Source organism: Denticeps clupeoides, chromosome 9 (assembly GCF_900700375.1).
Source record: "Denticeps clupeoides chromosome 9, fDenClu1.1, whole genome shotgun sequence".
NCBI classification, from domain to species: Eukaryota; Metazoa; Chordata; class Actinopteri; order Clupeiformes; family Denticipitidae; genus Denticeps; species Denticeps clupeoides.
Genome location: NC_041715.1, coordinates 12,445,634 through 12,465,535, shown reverse-complemented (window position 1 = coordinate 12,465,535; position 19,902 = coordinate 12,445,634). Strand labels below are relative to the sequence as shown.

General features: G+C 43.4%; 1 protein-coding gene across 4 annotated transcripts; it reads left to right on the top strand.

The window, feature by feature from the left end:
* Positions 1-256: 256 nt before the first annotated feature.
* aff3 (AF4/FMR2 family, member 3) lies at positions 257-19,567 on the top strand. Of its 4 annotated transcripts, none has more exons than XM_028992331.1 (18): positions 257-462; positions 8,123-8,197; positions 8,288-8,321; positions 8,414-8,468; positions 9,586-9,637; positions 10,986-11,023; positions 11,475-11,664; positions 13,785-15,824; positions 15,931-16,055; positions 16,478-16,643; positions 16,769-16,896; positions 17,000-17,063; positions 17,255-17,391; positions 17,869-17,940; positions 18,066-18,159; positions 18,271-18,317; positions 18,416-18,612; positions 18,812-19,567. In XM_028992331.1, exons 1-18 carry the CDS (start codon positions 394-396, stop codon positions 18,931-18,933), a joined length of 3,705 nt encoding a protein of 1,234 aa, XP_028848164.1. In that variant the 5' UTR covers positions 257-393; the 3' UTR covers positions 18,934-19,567. The 4 variants fall into 4 exon arrangements, with proteins under 4 accessions (XP_028848164.1, XP_028848161.1, XP_028848163.1 ...); XM_028992328.1 differs by having other exon boundaries at positions 258-462; positions 16,763-16,896; XM_028992330.1 differs by having other exon boundaries at positions 259-462; positions 16,481-16,643; positions 16,763-16,896.
* The last annotated feature ends 335 nt before the right edge of the window (positions 19,568-19,902 follow it).

Below are 19,902 nucleotides of genomic sequence, written 5' to 3'. Positions count from 1 at the left end.
CAATACCTGCCCCCACATTACACCCCAGCAGCTCCCAGTTAAAGGGCCAGAGTCCCCGTTTACACACCATGTACAGCCCAACCAGCACTCCACAGGCCATAACTCTGCATTCATTCTCAATCAGCGACATTTTATCACGTGAATAAAAACAATGAGTCAGTTAAAAGCATCCCGACGTCGCCCATTCGCGAGTTGTCACCAACATGTTCACACACACACACACACACACACACACTCGGTCGTGACTCGACACGGGGACGGGTGGAGAGGGGCAGTCGCCGGTCCGCCCCCACCCTCCCAGACACCCACCCAGCAGCGCGCTCCGCGGCGTCCGCGACTCCAGCCGGACTTGAGATGGGCGCCGCAGGAGCGGAGTAGCGGCGGAGCGGAACCATGCCTACCGTGTTCGGGAAGAAGGGGAAACTCGTAGACGTCTGCTGCATGCTCCGACACGCGTTCCAGGTGAGACCCGCCCGGCATTCGCCGGCATGCGGCGCAAAAGAAGGCGTCAGACCGCGCTTATTCTTCCACAACCAACGCGTTCACTTACACGGAAGAAGTTTTGATATTTTCACGGGCACAGCACTACGCACAGGTGGCTACAAGTAACACTACTGCCACAAATAGCATTTCCATTATCATTATTATTATCATTATTATTATTATTATTATTATTATTATTATAGGTTCTGTGCAGCTCTTATTTCAGATTGCGGGTTGACCGTTGAAACGGTTTCCGTCGCGCTCTCTCGCACCTTCTTCTTCTTCTTCTTCTTCTTCTTCTTCTTCTTCTTCTTCTTCTTTTTTTTTAGCTTTATCCTGATTTCAGTCTTGCTTTTGCGGACGTGTTCGACTCAGACACAAGGCAGGGATGTTACAGCATGTGTTTTGGCATGATGACTGATGCATTCTTCTAGACCGTTCATAGTTATTTGCCATGTTCATGTTACGTGGAAAAAATAATTTAATTTCTACAAATATAAGCGCAAGAAAGTGCAAATAAACTGTTTCATTTTAGCAATCCGTCAACACACATTAAGCACTGCAAACGCTGTAAAATATCGCGTTTGGCGCCATCTACCGGTATTCCCTTTTACTCGTGACGCCGAATGGAATATGATGCCAAATATTTCCGGGGGGGTCTTATATTCGTGTGAAGGTGTTAAAATACTTTGGCTTTACTTTATAAATTAGGCTTTCAGAGTACAGCCGGAGAGTTAAAAGTGACACGGCAGGCCGCTGAAGCAATGGGTGAATAAGTGAAATTTTGACTCCCTGTCTCTCTCACATTCACACCTTCTCTGACTTTACCCCTCTGCCATCACGGGTGATCCCTCCTCGGGTCTCTTGAAGAGTGACAGACACCTGCGTCCCTCTTGTCTTTCTAAATGTCCTTTCCCGTCAGACAGAATGAGTCACTGAAGCGGCTTTCACGATGGCTCCTTGCCGCACAGAAGAGAAGACGGGTGGACAGCATAACGATTATCTCCCTTTACCATCAGCTATTGTTATTTATGAGTCAGAGACGCATCAGCCACAGCCAACCCCCCTACCACACCAAACCAAGCCAGCCCCCCCTTTACAGGCCTGAGGCTAAACAAGACACTGTGCTGTGTGGAGTGGCGAGGGTGCGTCTGCACATGCTAACTAAGTTATAATGAGCTCTCTTGCTGATTATTTCTGCAATTGTGCAAAGGTGTTTGTGTGTGTGTGTGTGTGTGTGTGTGTTTGTCTGGGTCAGACCACACATGTGCCATGCCCAACTAGTTTCGGTTTATCCCAGGGCTGTTTCTTCCTTTTTTTTTGTCAGATTTTGGGCTGTAGAGAGCAACGACAGTGGGTTGACAGCTGGAGACAGTCATTATAAGACAATCTCCAGGGGCGAAGATGTGTGAAGACATTTTCAGAGAGGACATTATATTTGCCAACAGGGGGTCTATAGTCTATAGTCTATTAAATTGACCCTGTTCCCCAAAAGACACGTCTGCTGTATTCTGTCAGGTTTTAGCCTCGTGCATGCATCATGCTTTGGATTTAGACACTAGAATTAAGAGTAGAAGTTGCTCAAGATTGCACGGTTCTTGTAACTGCTTACATCCTGCAACACTGACGTCTCATACATGACGCGGCGACTGTTTGCATTTGAATCTCCCTGTTTACATTTGAAAGTTGTGTGTGTACGTGATAGGATGTGGTGGGCCTAAAAGCGCGTGGCTTGCCTCAGTGCGCAGACACACACACAATATGCGCTGGGCAACCATCATCTTGCATGCGTCTTCTGAAAGTTGAGTGGGCGCGTGGTTTCACATTGTGTGTGTGTGTGTGTGTGTGTGTCCACACGCACCTGAACGTTCGTATATGTTCGAATTCGAAAGGCCACTCGAAAGTGAACGCAGCTGCTCCTCTCAAGATATTCTGCCTCTGAGATGTAGACTTTGTTGCATCCCTTATCACTCCTTCTTATTTTGGCACTTCCCTTCCAGGGTCAGCAGTTCCAGTGCCCATTCAAAAAACTCAAACATTACATATTTTTATTTTTTGAAGAATGGATTTGCATGTGCACACTAGATCCATATGTAGCAGACCATATGTGCCATAAGCCTCAGGAAATGCGAGTAAAGGGACTAGAAAGTAGGCCATTGCCACTCGCTCCTGTGTTATTGGGCAAACGCAAAGCATGAGACACTGTGCGTCGAGAGAGAGCGAGCAAGAGGGAGAGAGAGAGAGAGAGAGAAGGGCAAGACACGAAGCAGAAAGACGGCAGCAGGCTCACCTGGGAAACCCTGTTGCTGAGAGGAGAGAGGAGAGAGGGACGAGGCGAGGTCCTTGGTGGCACTGAGGAGCCCAGAGATAATGAAGGAAAATGGATGAGCGGAGAAGGGGGAAAAGTTGCACTCCAGAGGCAGGAGTGTGTTTGTGTAGCCAAGATTGCCAGAGGACATAGACAGAGAGGGAGAGGGAGGGAGCGAGAGCGAGACAGTCGGCGTGTTTGGGTTGCATGCTACCTCAGGAGGTGAGGAAGCTAAAAGGCAGACGTTAGACTGCGCAGAACCGAAGGTGCTCACTTCGACTTTATTCCTGGAGCTCAGGACAACACAGAAGACGTTTATGAGCCTTTGTTTGCCGATTCTTAATGAGCCCACTCTTGGTGCAGCAGCAGAATTCTGCTGATCGCCTGTGACATTTCGTACTTGCTGTTCCTCTTATACCTCCAGATATTAATGTGCTGAAACAAACAAATGGCCTCCCCTAGCACAATAAATTCAGACATGCATAAAAAAAATATATGAATCAGACACATTTTAATATTAAAGAAAAAGCATTAATGCACCCACAATAATTTAGCATTAATTACAACACATTTACATTTTGGAGGAATGTTTTTTTGTCTACTCTGTAAGCAAATTTGCTCCAGTTCTGCCAAAAAATGAAATGTGGAAACCAATTTTCGTGTTGTAGCCGAGATTTTCAATTAGATTCAGGGCTAGGCCCCTGCCGGCCATTATTTTTTCCAAGACGTTGCCTTATTAGTTTGTGTCTGTAGAGTAGTCTTCGCCTTAAATGCAGATTCTCCTTAAGAACTGGCCTGTGTTTGGCTCTATCCATATAAATCCTTGGATGAAAATTGATGCCACCACCATGCTTGACAACAATGTTGATGCCGAGTGAGCCTTGGCCTTTTTTTCTTTTTGTTCTAACTTGGATAGTCATCCTTGGAAATTTGATCTGATTAGACAAATTTATAAATATTATTTGGTTCTAGATTGATTGAACCCAGGCGGATTAAAATGATTATTTGGATGCCCAGTTAACATTGATTAAAGTTTGGTCTTGTGGTTACTTGTATACAAATACATAACAGGTTTATGTTGATGCCATTATGTCCACAGAAGAGGCTATATTCAGTGTATCCTTAAACACGTTGTTTTTGGTAGAGATGATTTTGGTAGCATTGTAGTATGGCAATATTGAGGCTGAGAAAAAAAGAGTTAGAGTTTGTGATATACGAATGCTATTAAATTGTACATTTTTGGCATAGTTGCTTGTATTTTTAAGTAAATTAGTTCAGCGCAGGGTAAACATACTGTGATGTGAATAAATGACAGATTGTGAATAGTTTTGTAAATCACTGTATACGTGTTATGTACGCTGTCAGACAGAAATCACACTGCTTGGGAACGGAGGAGTATTTTAAAGAAGTGTGAATAAACGGGAGCTGTTACAGCAGGAGGGTTAAGGGTCATGGAAGTGCCAAATGAACGTGTGAGACTAGAATTTCGAAAAAATTTTCTCACCATTTTGACATATTCATAGGTCATTAATCATTTGAGATACTACCCATGTGAATTTAATTGATCGGATTTCCATGTATTTGCAGCATGATGGACTCTATTTCTGGCCTGGTGCTAAGCTTGTTTGCTAGTGTAAGGTCAGCGGTATCCTCTGGATTTATATATGGGATTTACAAAATGGCAGGAGCAAGATGGTTGACACACGCTTCTTCTGACACGCGCTTCTACTTCCTTCTGTATGAAGTTCCCCTCGTTTTATCCGTTATATCTATGTACATCCTCACACTAGCAAACATGCTCCATGTTTTTGCGACTGCCTTCTCCAGTGACAACCCAAGTTGTCATAACCGATAATACATGACCTTTTCAGTTAAATACTCCCTGTTCATAGCCAGGGAAAGAGAGGGGAGTTTCCTGGTTTCGAGCGATCACATGACATTGCCAACCTCCATGGACTGTCCTACTTGGCCCTCTGGTGACCCCATCCTATAGTCAACTGCTGGGACTTTAACACAGTACCTTGATGGTTCTTCATAATACTCAAGTGGACTACAATAACCTTCATATGCCATCATTTTCTAAATGTATTTGATTTAACATGCAATCCAGTGCTGACCAGTGGAGGATGGGTTCCGCTTGCTGAGTCTAGGTTCCTCTCAAGGTTTTCTTTCGATTGAAGGCAATTTTTTCTCTGGCTTGCTCACCTGGGGCCTTGAGCATGGTTGTATTTGTTAGGCACTTTGTGACAATGCCCATTGTAAAAAGCGCATTAAAAAATAAATTGATTGATTGATTGATGATTCAGTCCTGAGATGCTAGAGGGCACCTTATACACCCTCGATATACATGCACACACACATGCACATGCAAAGGAATGTTTGTGCAGTTTCCACAACCTGAAGCACTCAAAAAGGAAGAATAAAGCCCACTGAGACATACTTTATGTGATTTTGGGTTATATAAGAAATAAATATTGTTGTTGTTGTTGTAATGAATATACAAACCGGATTCCAAAAAAGTTGGGACTATACAAATCGTGAATAAAAACTGAATGCAATGATGTGGAGGTGCCAACTTCTAATATTTTATTCAGAATAGAACATAAATCACAGAACAAAAGTTTAAACTGATAATATGTATCATTTTAAGGGAAAAAAATACATTGATACAGAAATTCATGGTGTCAACAAATCCAAAAAAAGTTGGGACAAGGCCACCACTGTGTGACATCTCCCCTTCTTCTTACAACACTCAACAGACGTCTGGGGACCGAGGAGACCAGTTTCTCAAGTTTAGAAATAGGAATGCTCTCCCATTCTTGTCTAATACAGGCCTCTAACTGTTCAATCGTCTTGGGCCTTCTTTGTCACACCTTCCTCTTTATGATGCGCCAAATGTTCTCTATAGAAAGATCTGGACTGCAGACTGGCCATTTCAGTACCCGGATCCTTCTTCTACGCAGCCATGATGTTGTGATTGATGCAGAATGTGGTCTGGCATTATCTTGTTGAAAAATGCCGGGTCTTCCCTGAAAGAGGTGACGTCTGAATGGGAGCATATGTTGTTCTAGAACATGCAAGCTGCCCATGCCACACGCACTCATACCATTAGAAATGCAGGCTTCTGAACTGAGCGTTGATAGCAACTTGGGTTGTCCTTGTCCTCTTTGGTCCGGATGACATGGCGTCCCAGATTTCCAAAAAGAACTTTGAATCGTGACTCGTCTGACCACAGAACAGTCTTCCATTTTGCCACACTCCATTTTAAATGATCCATGGCCCAGTGAAAATGCCTGAGCTTGTGGATCTTGCTTAGAAATGGCTTCTTCTTTGCACTGTAGAGTTTCAGCTGGCAACGGCGGATGGCACGGTGGATTGTGTTCACTGACAATGGTTTCTGGAAGTATTCCTGGGCCCATTCTGTGATTTCCTTTACATTAGCATTCCTGGTTGTGGTGCAGTGTCGTTTAAGTGCCCAAAATGTACTTTTTCCAGCTTCTTATTGCTACTTGTCCCAACTTTTTTGGGATTTGTTGACACCGTGAAATTTTTAATCAGCATATTTTTCCTTTAAAATTATACATTTACTCGGATTAAACTTTTGGTCATGCTTTGGTCTGTCATCTACGTTCTATTACAAATAAAATATTGAAATTTGCCATCTCCACATTATTGCATTCAGTTTTCATTCACAATTTGTTTAGTGGCCCGGTTTGTACCTCATTTCTGTTCTGTTCTCATTTCTCCCATGAAACTTTGCTCATAATTGAGCATGTCCCGGTGGCCCAACCCCTGAAAATGTCTGTACAGTTAAACAGCATGAGCCGTGACTACGTTGTCCCCCTGAATGATCCAGGCTGTCAGTGTAGTACAGGTGTGTGTGGTCACACTGTCACAAAGTGCTAATAATAATCCTTGTCGACAGACTGAAATGATTCATGACTCTTTCCTGTTACGTTCCCAGTAAGGATGTTCAGATCATTGATATTTTTAACCTATCAGATTTACAATACAAATTCATGAATGTATCAGTAACCACTGATGCTAATTAACATTTTCATGATAACTCATTGTTTATTTGCCAATGTGATGAGAACTAGGATTTGGAAACCTGTGAAAATGTAGCCTGATCATGAAGCTTTGATAAGATCGATAGAGAAGATAAGATAAGATAGCACTTGCCCAAATTATATTGCTTGTCATTTTAGTTTTATTTTATGTGTACAGTTATCTGTGTAGGGTAGTTGTGGCCTAGGGTGCAAGAAAGTGGACACATGAATAAAGGGTTGCAGGTTCAAATTCTGAGCCACCAAGGTGCCATTGAGGTCACCTTCCCCAAGGTACCGTCCCCACACACTGCTCCCCGGCCACCTCTCGGTGGCTGCCCACTGCTCGCTGAGGGTGACGGGTTAAATGCAGAGGACACATTTCATTGTGTACACTGTGTGCTGTGTTTCTCAATGACACTTCACTTTCATGTGAATATTTCTATTGAATGTGTTTAATAATTGTTATTATTGACTCAGTTCTATTGTTTACAGCAGTTTGGGTGCTTTTTAGAATAGATTCCCCACAAGTGTGTGCAGAATTTGGAACCTGACATAAAATACCTCCACCATGCTTAATACGCTGAGAAGACTATGTGCCTGGGGGGTCTGTTTATCTGTGCTGATAGTCACTGATGTTATCAGAGCGTTTCCTCCCATTAGGGAAGTAATCCGGCAGGGAGTCAAACAATGACAACACGGCAGATGACAGATTATTTACAAAGTGGACAATGATCTGCTTGGTACCCCTTCGACAACGAGGGGGGAGGAAACAGATTTCCTTTTGTGTGTTGAGATGCAGGGTGGAAGATTAACACTTTATTTTGACCTACTTTATCTAGTTGTGCACATCCTTTTAATGCACTTATCTTTTGGTCTCTATTGCTTCTATTCTGTCGCCTCCTCTCCCCCAATCATGACTTATAAGTCCTGAGGTTCTTTACTTTCTTTTCTGAAAACATCCCTGTCTGCTTGTTTTCTATCTATGAAAAAAATGGTTGAAGGGTAGCCAATCTAACCATCATCAGCAGAGTTGCAAGTAGTACTGCACGCTGCACCACATGTCCAACACGCCCTCTGGTGGCGGCTGTCTCCACGTACAGACTAATGAAGTGAAATGAGCCAGCGGGAGGAACAAGATAATAAAAACAACTATGCGGCTCTTAGCGACGCCTCTGCGGGGGTTGCTGTGCGTGGGACATCGATACCTGTTGTGTAATTTGTTGGCTCCTTTCATCTTTACATCTTCTGACCTGTCTGACCTTTGGCCCTACTCTTTCTGCAGGACATGACCCACTCCTGGCCTTCCCAGCAACCCCCAGGGGGAGGGAATGGAGAGAATTTCCTGTACCACTCCAAGGTGCACCATACAGTATTGTAATAAAGGCTTCTTCAGAAGCATTGTAACCCCTTCGTTAAAGTATTAATTCAAGTCTCATTTCCTCCACAGGAAGTGAAACAGAGTGGCTCTCATCACAAGCCAGGTAAGCATTTATCTGTTAGTCTGACAGCCCCATCTCTCCCTGTCTGTCAGAATGTTCAGTTTTCTGTGTTTTACCCTTGTTCTCTTTTTCAGTCAGAGGTGACACTCACATGAGGACAAGCCATCCACACATTGCCCCTCACAAGTGGTAAGTGGAACGCGTTACCTGATCTGTCAGCAGTAACCAGGCACCAGTGCTCTGTGCATGAGTTACCACTGACTGTGAAGTTTATTATACACACACACTCACATGCATAAATGTTCCAAGAATTTTATATTTGAAATTATAATTGTTTTTTACAAATGTTTTCTTTTGTCAAAAACACTACAGCTTGGTAGACCTTGGCCATTGTAAATGTCAGTTTGTTGAGGTAATTGAAAATCAGGCAATGAAAGCAACAGACTTTCGATAGTTAACACATTATTCTATTGGAATTCAAGACTAATGTTTGCTAATAAAGTTCCTCTCCACATATATGTAGGTATCAATGGACATTTCCAGCTACCAGAGTCATTTACAACATGAACAATGTCTGGACAGGATTTTTGATATTTGATATTATTTTAAATGAACAAAATTTATCAAAAAGTAGGACATTTCTGAATCACTATGATCATTTGAACAATAGCTTCATTTGCTGGGGCTCATTGTAATTCTCACATTTTGGATATGTGACTAATAATAAGGCATATATAAGCTGAGGATGAGGATATGGAAACTTTATTACACCTTACTCTTCATTTAACTTTAGTAATACATTTTTGTTTTCAATAAATTTCTGTCATTGGAAATATATTATTGGTAATGATATATTTCCAATATATATGGGTAATAGACAGTAGCAAAAAGTAGTTGGATGGAGGAACTGCAGGGGACTTGGAAAGAGAGTGAATGGCGGGGGAAGGAGGGTGGGAGTTTTTACTACTCCACAGTATTGCTGTGGCTCAGAACAGGGTTCACGTGGAGGGTCAAGCCTCTGTTTTTTATCTCTTTCCTCCCTGACGACTGCACCCGTCATTAAATGCACACACATTTTTACACAGTTAGCATGCAATTAAGTGGCTGGGGGAAATTAACACCGTGTGAGCGAGAAGGAGGCCGAAGGCCAAACAACAATGAAAACCGCAGTGCCATTACACAACTGAGGGGTGTGTTTATAAGCGTGTTTTTGTTTGGCACTTGCACTGCCTGTGCAGAGCATGGTCCTCCTGTGCTATGATCTTCTGCTCGTGCTAATCTGCATGTGTCTGCTGTGCTCCACCAGCATGCTTGCTGACGACCTGAAGCTTAGCAGCGATGAGGATGACAGTGACAAGGTAGGACAGACCTAACCGCAAAGCAGACACAGGCCGATTCCTGAAAGAACCTCGGGCTGGCCTTAGGAATTGTCCGTGTCTGCCTGTTTCTCAGCTGTGTGACTTTCTTCTACTATATACCTCTGCATTGGTTGGGAAAATAAAAGAGGAAATATGGTTATCTAGAAAATACAAAATTGCATGATGTGGTGAATTGAATTGACTTTTGAAACAGAGAAAAAAAGAGGCAGAGACGTGGACTCAGGGAGAAATAAAGAAACGCACAGTGCATCTGTGGCCTGCTAATAAAGATTGTGCTTATGGTAAACAGCAGACAGCACATCTGTATCAGCCTAAATGGCACTTTGAAAAAATACATTCCTGTTCAAATACCATTCATTAAGAGCCATTTCCAGCTACCACAGTCATAGCATGTCAACGTCAGGAAAAATCAGAGCTTCACAATATCAGAGCCGCCACTGCCTTGGAGGTAAAGTCAATTGCCTAGGGCCCCAAGCTGAAAGGAGGGCCAAGAAAATGGCTAATTTTGTACTTACACAATAACCATTACTCTGCACTTAAACCCATTGGGGAAAGATTAACACCATCAGAGTGTTAATCGGAGTATGGGTCTTCACTACTGAACAAAATACTACTGCCTGTGCAAATCGTGTACAACCAATCAAATTAGAATGTTATAATCAGCTTTTGCATAAATTATTCTGTTATTTACACTGTCAATAAAGCAAAGGCGTAATACACACTACAACATTCTGATCCATTTACATTTTCCAAAGATTTAACTTTTTACTTTAATTATTATTCAGATAAGATCATGTTTGAATAATTAGATTAGAACAGAAGAATTTTCACCTATGGTCTCACACACACAACAAATACACAGTTGTGTGCACGGTTTAGACACATACACACACACTGTCATCTACTCTCATCTTTCTTATTTGACCTCATTCTTGAAAAAGAGGGGGAAGTCGCACTCTGTTTTCATTAAATCCCCTTTTCAGGCGGTAATGGCATTGCTGATTAGTTTTAAATAAATGCTATTACACTCCATTGCATGGTTCACCGCCGCCACTGTGTAAGTCACACTCATCTTGTGTATGTGTGTATCTTTTCATCTTACAATAAACTAGACAAATTAGATATGAGTAAGACTCTTGAAGACAGCACCACAGACCATTCAGGATCCCTGTATTTACATTTACTATGTATGAGATGCTTGTGAAAGTGACTTTTTAACCCATCCCATAAGTTAACAGGGAGGTTGAACGGTCACCAGACTGATAGTGACACCTGTCCACAAATGACAGGGAGATGACCCTTGTCTTTCCTTTTAATTGTCCAACAGGGTCTTCAGCAAACAGTCTCTCGGGGAGATAATGACCAGTAAGTTTATTTTAGTGTGTATGCATGTGTGTGTCTTTGGGTGATGCGTAGGAGAGGTCAGTGTGTGTGGAATGTGACAGCTGGATGGTAGACCAGTTTCTTCTGGCCTTAAAAAGGACAGTAAGGAACAATATTTTACTATCACTGCACATGCATACATCCTGACATGGACAGTATAATGGACAGTATACTAGTGTATATCATGCATATGTCAGTCACGTGCTCATCTGTCTTGATTGTGTATCTTTCTGTTTGTATGTGTGCATGTTTGTGTATGTGCATGCATTGACTTTTCCAAGCTCTAATCTAATTGGTATGATTTCAGCAGGTAGAATGCATGTGCTTGTGACTAACGTACATATACATGAGTGGGAGTGTGTAATCTGAGCTAGAAATCATTGGTGTGTGTGTGTGTGTGTGTGCGCGCGTGCACGTGTGTGTTGACCGACAGCCTGCCAGGACAGCAGCGCGCACATACACATGGCGGGAGGGTGAGACATTCCAGCTCGGACTCCTCGGCCTCTGATTCCTCCAGTGAGTCGGAGAGCAGCAGCCAGCTTTCCCGCAGCCCGAGCCCAGAAGCGCGCTCCCCGCCTGGGACACCTACACACCCTCTGACCTGCAGCAAGGAGTTGCCGCAAGTATGTCTACAACTTTCTCGTTTCGTCCGCTTTTGTACTTTCACTTTTCTCTTGTCATATTTGTCTGTCTTGACCCCAGCCTGTCACCTCTGAGGGCTGGAAGAGATTTTGGGGCCATGGTACGCCAGGTGGAGTGGTCGTTGGGGAGCGTAATGAGTGGAGCTACTCTGAGGAATGTGCATGAGCAGAGGTGGGGGGGGTGTACGGGCCGGGGGATTAGGGGCTGCTGAGAATTTGAGTTTGGGTGTCATGTCAACACAGGGAGTCCCAGTGGAATAAATGAGTAGGAAGTCATGGAGGGTCTGTTTCACTCCAGAATCCACACACGTCTCCTTTTCTTTCCCAAGACACAGTAGCTTCAAGGAATTGGAGGCATGCACCAAGGACTGTGCGCTTTCTGTCTGTGTGGAATGGTTGTAGTCATGTCAAAATATTTTTCCCCTGCTCAACTGAAGTGAGGAGCTGGGGGTTATTGTGGAGGGGGAAGGGATCTGGTCTGGGCCGCATGTGGAGAGAGAGCTGGAGCCTTGACCTGCCACACAGTATGAATGAAGGTGCCTGTGCGACATAGTTGGCTCTATTACTTAGCATATATCAGGAGCCTATAGAGAAGGAAAGGAAGTGTGTGTGTGTGTGTGTGTGCATGTGTGTGTGCGTGCGTGTGTGTGTGTGTGTGTGTGTGTGTGTGTGCATGTGTGTGTGCGTGCGTGTGTGTGTGTGTGTGTGTGTGTGCGTGTGCGTGTGCGTGCGCTCAAAATGGGGGTAACACCATGTGTTTTTCATCTGTACGGAGCTGCACAGTGTCTCACAGGAGGAAGGCTTGGAATCAGCACTCAGAGTTCCAGGTAGAGGGTGAGAGAGAGCGGGAGAGGGAGGAGGAGAGGGAGGGAAGACTGTGGTAGAGAGTCCACAAGAGATGCAGTGTCTTCTCTGGAAAGAGAGAGAGAGAAGAGTGAGGGCTGAGGGAGGGGGTTATGTTTGAGTAGAGGTTTAAATTAGCACTGCTGGTCAGCTACTGCAGAGAGAGGCGAGAGAGAGAGACGGTATATGCCGCAGCCTGCATGTGTTTGTGAGACACAGTGTAAGTGAGTATGATTATCTTTACTTACTGGCTATTTTTAAACTGGCTTTTGGTCGTATCACTGTAACAGTGATTTAGTGATTTGTACACTGGCTGGGCAGACTAAGTTGCATATGTGTCAGTGTTATGTGCTAGGACTTGTGTGCGGGCACGTGTGACTGCTGAAAATTATTTTCACATTAACTGCACTTTTTTTTCATTTAGTTTTCTTATCACTAGATATCGGTCTGCCAAAAGAAATTGTTTATTCATACTCAATGCCTTCATGCTTATATCTAATTGTTGGTACAATATATATGTAAATTAGTGTGTTTGAAGTATGTTTTTTTGTGATTTCTAAATCACATGGACAACCATTTGTATAAGCTTGAACAGGAACATGCTTTCTAAGAGGCCTTTATTATATTATTGTAATCTCTGTCAGATAGATTAATTCTATCGTTTCTCTGCCTTGTTCCACAAAACAATTAATTACTTTTTAATAAATGCTGTACTGCCATACATACAGAGTTCCAGTGATTCTGTTTTGGATTCCAGGCTGACATGCTACTTGGGGACAGGGTGTAAACAATATATCATTATTAATTTCACACATTCGAAAGTTGTCAATTCACAGATTGAACAATAATATACGTAGAACGGAACTACTGGAACTGCTGCAGTTATTTTGGAACTCTACAGAAAGTTCATGATCCAACTCCAGGCAATTAGATATATTAATCTATGGCTCTCCTGTTTTTTGTCATTTGCCGATTGCGTCCTTTTTCCTGCTGTGTCCTGTCACCATGACAGCCAGATATTCAATTCATTAATTGCCATTTTATTGGTATTATTATTGTTTTGTTTCTTTCTATCAAAAGCAATGACTTTTAAATAATGTAAATTTATGTGCTCAAAAATTTCACGTAGTCCCAAAAACAACATTTTAACACAAAGTGGATTGTTTCATTTTTATTTATCTTTGCCAGATGAGGATTCTAATGAAAAACTACGTTTTGTTATAAATTCTGACTTTCTGTCATCACCCTTTCCTCACTAGGGCACAGACAGTTCCTCTTGTACTCAATGGCAGCTAGACAAATGGCTTGGAAAGGTTCCGAAGGACCAAGGCTCCTTTGAACACGAGCCAAGAGGGAGAGTCTCTGATTCTGAACGAGGCCCATCGCCAGGGAGGTCCTGGGTGAGAGACTACAGTCCAAATCGAAGCCCTGTTCCCAGTCCAAAGTTTGATTACAGTCCCAGACATAGTTCGTTGCCAAGTCCAAGCTACAGCCCCTGCCCAAGCCCAGGTAATAGTCCAGCCCCAAGTCCTGTGCCAACTGTGTGTCTAAGCCCATCTGCAAGCCCTAGGGGGAACCAAAGTCCCAGTCCCATTCCCACACACGTCCCCAAAAGCCCTAGTCCAAGCCTTACACCGACTCAGCCATCTCGACCCAACCGCGGTCTCTACACTCAGGTCCAGAGCCGCCATCAAGAAGGGCACAGCTCTCCCTTAGGTGACACAATCAGATCCAGTCCTGTCCGCAAGCCACGAGTTCGGCCCTGGGTGCCTCCACCCTCCAACACTGACCTGAAAAAATCCCAATCAAACTCTACTTCTCACCATCATCCCCAGCAAAATTCTTTTGCAAATACATCTCATAAACAGCTCAAAAAGTCCAAAGCCACATGTACGGAGCCAAGGTCCAAGCATAGGTCCAGTAGCATTGGTCCAACTGCAAACAACAGCCCAAGGCATAAAGCACCGCCTAGCGCTGTATCAGACCCTGTTCTGAAACCCAAGCATTCTACATTGACTGTACGTAGCACAGAGCATAAACCTGTGGATCATACTCGTAAACCCAGTGGAGAAAGTCACAAGGCCAGCAATCACATCCACAAATCCAGTGAGCATAGCCATAGATCTGCACACAGTTCACGTTCCATCTCCAGTCATCAAACTCAGTCAAGTTCTTTGCCTGCACTGAGCCCCACAGCTAAAGCCAAGTGCCCTTCATCCTCTGACAGCAACAAGCAGGCCAGCAGCAGAAGCAGTCAGGAGGCCAGCTACAACTGTAGACCGCCATCTCAGCCCGATCCCCGCTCTGGTTCTAAATGCAGATCCAGTCCCAAGCCAAAACCAAGGCTAAAATCCAAGGAAGTCCCTCTTGTGCACAACTCTAGGCCCTCCCAAAAGGAGTCTAAGCCTAAGGAGAGAGACCGGGGAGTGGCCAGACACATTGAGGTCCCTCATCAGGCTTCAGAGGGCACAAGGAGACTGGCGGAAGAGCAGTTATTAAGACACCGCTGGCTCCAGAGCTCTGACGAGGAGGGGGAGCAGGAGGAGACCAACAGAAGGTGGCAGGAGGGTGAAAGGGTGAGGAAGAAGAGGAGGAGGACGACGCACAACGGCGAATGGCAGGCAGTGCAGCCAAAGCAAAGGCCCCACACCAACACCACTCATCCCCTCAACCACCAGCCCCAAAGACAAGAGCAGGACTGGGATGGTGGAGACGAACAGTCAAGGAAAAAAAAGAAGAAAACTGAAGACACATCACAGCCTCATTTCAGAGAACCTTCACCTACCGTCTCACACTCACCCACACCTGTCATCCCACCAACCGACTATTCTTCATCGTCCTCTTCCTCTTCTTCCTCATCCTCTTCAGAATCGGACTCTGAAACAAGCCCAGCACAGAACGTCACCAAGGTCAGGGCAGATTCTACATCAGGTCAACGGCAAGTGTGCAAGAGAGTGCAGCAAAGGTCCACAAGCCCGGCAGAGCCCGGATCTGGGGCTGATCAGCCTAGGAGGTTGAGTACAGATGCCTTAGGCCAAAGACAGCAAGGGAAGCACAAGCTTTATACATTGGTGCCATTTGGCAGGAATGAGAAGACCCCCACTGTCTCCCAGCGAGGCCTCAGAAACCTGGTGGTCAGGATAGATCTCTCCCTAATCTCCCGAGTGCCTAGTGCCACTGCAGCCCCCCAAAGAAGAAGAACCTCATCTTCTCCATCTGTGAAAGCCAAAGATAAAACATCCATGAGGCACGTTTATCATCCAGAGCAGGACCCCGAAGGCCTCAGAAGAAAACGCAAGGTAAGAGTGAAAGATGGAAATTGGAAGACCTACAAATCATTTTAGTGGACTATGATGCTCCAGATCATTAAGTTAAGGCTTGTTTCTCTGTTTACTCTTGCCTTAGTCTGAGAATGGAATGGTGCACAGGGATGGTAAGAGAAGTCATGAACATTCTAACCACCCATCAGACAAATCTGGCTCAGGTGGTCTAGACAACCTGGATGCCTACTTCAACATCAGAGCAAATGGGTAAGAAAAAATCCGTAGTAGCAAAAGAGTAGAGAATTCAGGGAAGGCTTGGTGAAGTGAGACGATACGTACAGTGTGACACGTAAACTTGATCCACAGTGTCTTCATGTAGGCGTGTGTGCTTTTCTGGTTTATAGGTGACCTTTGGGGTGAAATGTTTAAAACGGCATAGATGTGATGCCATATACAATATCAGGAGAATGTTACACCACAATGGAAACTGAAATGAACACAAATTAAAATGATGTTAAGGGTGTAAAAATTCATGGTGAACTGAAAAAAAAAATGGTCTTCAGTCTATCTCGTCTGTTGCGTATTAGCACTGTGGGACGGATTGGACTTAAGGTTTTATTGTCTTCAAATCACACTCTTCCTCAAATAATAGTGTTTTCTTTCTTGTTTTCTGTGAATGTCTCTGGAAGCAGGTATCAGGAAGATTACATTGACACAAAACTCCAGCCACTCTCCCCTCTCTCTCCTCTTTCGGACACTCAGGAGCCCACTAAATCATCAGACAAACCTCAGGACACTGACCAGTACTACGCACACTCAGAGAGGGATAAAGACGCTGCTAGAGTGAAATCACAGGTAAGTGCTATCCACTGGCATCTGCCATCAAGGCTGAAACACAAGAAAATCAACAGGCTCACTCTTCAGAGGCTGTCGTAAGAGGTTTAAGAGGCAACTACTGACCTGTCTTGCCATAGGTGCAGAGGGCACAGCTGAAGGTGGAGAAGGAGTCCGTAGGTGTCTCAGGACAACCTCAGACTTCATGTGCACCTTGGGCACCCACCCTAAATCCAGCCTTACACCACAGAGGAACTGTTCCGTACAAAGATGTGTAAGCTATGCTGTGCCCTTTTTGCATATATATGGAATGTATCTAATGCATGCTTATGTTGAAATGTGTCTTATTTTGTTTCAATTCTGCCTCTTTTCTGAAGCACACAGCATGCCGAATACTACATGCATGAAGCAAAGAGACTGAAGCATCGAGCAGATGCCATGGTGAGAACTGCAGGGTAACACACGTGTGTAAATGTCAGTAAGCCAGCAAAACCTTGACTCATTGCATCATTGGTTAATAAAAGACCACCAGCAGTAGTGGAAAAAAACCTTAAATGTACGTTTCCTAAAATAACTCTGATTCCTGAATATTTTGATACATCTGCATAACTCTTTGTTGCTTTTTTATACAGGTAGACAAGCTTGGAAAGGCAGTTAACTACGTGGATGCTGCCCTGTCATTCATGGAATGTGGAAAAGCCATGGAGGAGGGACCTATGGAGTCCAAGTCTCCTCATGCCATGTATGCTGAAACAGTGGAACTAATACGGTAATTTAATTGTGCATACAGAAGAACAGACACACATTCAATTACAATACATGGGTCTCATCCATTAAATGTTTGTGGAAGAAATTTTGCTACAACCCCATGATGCATATGTTAGAAATTATTTGCTTGTATTACAGTATGCATTATGTTTACAATTAGGCACATGTCTTTTAAAAAAAAAAACATTGGTTTATGGTAAGTTTTTTTTTTAAAGCATTTTACTTCAATTGTTGTACATATAATGTCACCCATGTTTATGGTGTATTCATATTGATCGATATGCACCAATATCTATTTGAACCACATCCTTATATACAATAGTTGTAACTGATTGTCTGGTTTTATGTTACCCATTATTTCAATAACATTTATGTTGTTATGATTCAATCTTTTTGCCTCATCACTATCTATACTTATTTTCAAGAGCTATAGCACAATGTAGCACACTTGACAGTGGCCCATCTTCTGTCTTTGCAGGTATGCCATGAGGCTCAAGAGCCATTCAGGACCTGGGGCCAGTCAGGAGGACAAGCAGCTAGCTGTGTTGTGGTGGGTGGCTCCTGTTGTACATCACTCACAGTGATTGCTTAACACAAAGCTCTTGTTTTATTTGTGTTCATTAAAATATATTTGTGTGTTGTTTTTGTTTTCTCGTTGTTGTACATGGACTCCAGTTTTCGGTGTCTGGCTCTTCTTTACTGGCAAATGTTCAGACTGAAGAAGGACCATGCCTTAAAGTATTCCAAAGCTCTCTTAGAGTACTTCAAGGTATGCCTTTTGTAATGCATCACAATTATGGAAATATTTCATACATCTACCAACAAACATGAGATGAATTCAACATATAGAATAAGTCATGTCATGTTGTTCTTTTCCAAGCAGAGCTCCTCGAAAGTCCCTCATAATCCGTGGAATGACGCTGGAAAGTAAGGCTGGGTCAACATTGTTTAAAAGTGTTATGATTTGTACGTCCACTGGATACTGGTTCCTTAATGTTTGGCACACACTGTGTGTGTGATTGTAGGGGCACAGTGCTTCCCGCGACAACACAAACCCCCATGGGTGCAGGGGGGACCCAAACCAGCGTGTCTCCCTACCCTTTCATCAGCATTCCCCACCGCATCCACCAGATGGCAGCAAACCACCTGAATATAACCAACAGTGTGTTATACAGTTATGAGTATTGGGAAGTTGCGGACAACCTGGCCAAAGAAAACAAAGGTGAGTGCACAGTCCGACTGGTTGAGTTTATGGATTTCTGTTAATAAAATAACAAGGTACTGCAGGCTTAAAGCAGCATTGCACCCACATTTCATAGAAATATTTGATCAGGATTTCTGTCCCTGGAGTCAGTTGTCTTGTTGTGAAAATGTCATATTTTAATGTTTTATCATCCAACTATGTATTTCTTTCTTTACAGAGTTTTTCAATTACCTCAACACACTTACTGGACCTTTGACTCTCCACAGTAGCATGGCTCATATTGTCCAGTACACAAGGCAGGGACTGCAGTGGATACGAATGAGTGGCAATCTGTCTTAGCAGTCTTGCTGAAGTTTGTCTTCTCCGTCTCTGAGCCATGAAAAAATCCAGAGCAAAGGAAAGCATCCTTGAACCTAAATGGTTCTATGCCTTTGCTCTCTATCTTCTGGTTGGGAAATCCATTTCAGTGTCTACTGTGGCTCTACTCACTGACAAAAGGACTTGCCTTGTCTTGAATGTCCAGTTTGCCCTTACCTGATACAATTAACCCAATTAGACCTCAAAGACTCTCCATGCACTCACACTGATACATGGACCCTCGTCAGGGATGAAACATCTAATGTAAGATCTACTGTTGACAAGAAGTGGGAGTAAAACCTGGATTGACTGGACAACCTCTTCCAGTGGTTGGTGCTCAAACTGTAAAACTGTAATTTTTTAAGGACCGTGTAAAAATTTGTGGCTACTGAAATGTCCATTGTCTTTGCCAAATGTGCCACACAACATGTCATAATTTATGATACTACAGATGTCTTTTTTCCCGTTTATATGAGTGTGTTGTCTCTCTTGCCGTAAAAAAGACAAGTCTGTGAAACATACATGCTGAGAAGCATAAAATCCAAGTGCAGTTTTTGACTTTTGAATGTGATCAGTCTTTGTTCACATATGCCCCTATTTGGTTTTGTACTTTTGGGACAACAAATTGCAGTTGCCTTTAAATGAGTTGATATTCTTCATTTCTATGCAAAGAGCATTGCTAAAAATGCAATATGTTGTAATTAAAGTTTTTTATATTAAAATGTGTTATTGCACTGAATTAAAACATACTTTTATTAATGTACAGTAAGCGCTATAGAATTATTCACCTCTTCCAGTGTTGCATGTTTTCACAACTATTCTTCTGCCCCCTACATGGCCTGTTGTAAAGCTTGTGGTACATTATACAATCCTCAAAGGATAAGGATAAAACCCCAAGACAAGAGGTCATGTTTAAATTTCAACTGGTAAGTCGCTCAATTGATGGTACAT

Excerpts from the sequence above, each read along its gene's own strand:
- aff3 (XM_028992328.1), top strand. The coding sequence starts at position 394 with ATGCCTACCGTGTTCGGGAAGAAGGGGAAACTCGTAGACGTCTGCTGC. Across the intron at positions 8,322-8,413 it reads TGGCTCTCATCACAAGCCAG|TCAGAGGTGACACTCACATG; the intron begins GTAAGCATTTAT and ends TCTCTTTTTCAG. Across the intron at positions 17,064-17,254 it reads AGCATCGAGCAGATGCCATG|GTAGACAAGCTTGGAAAGGC; the intron begins GTGAGAACTGCA and ends TTTTTTATACAG.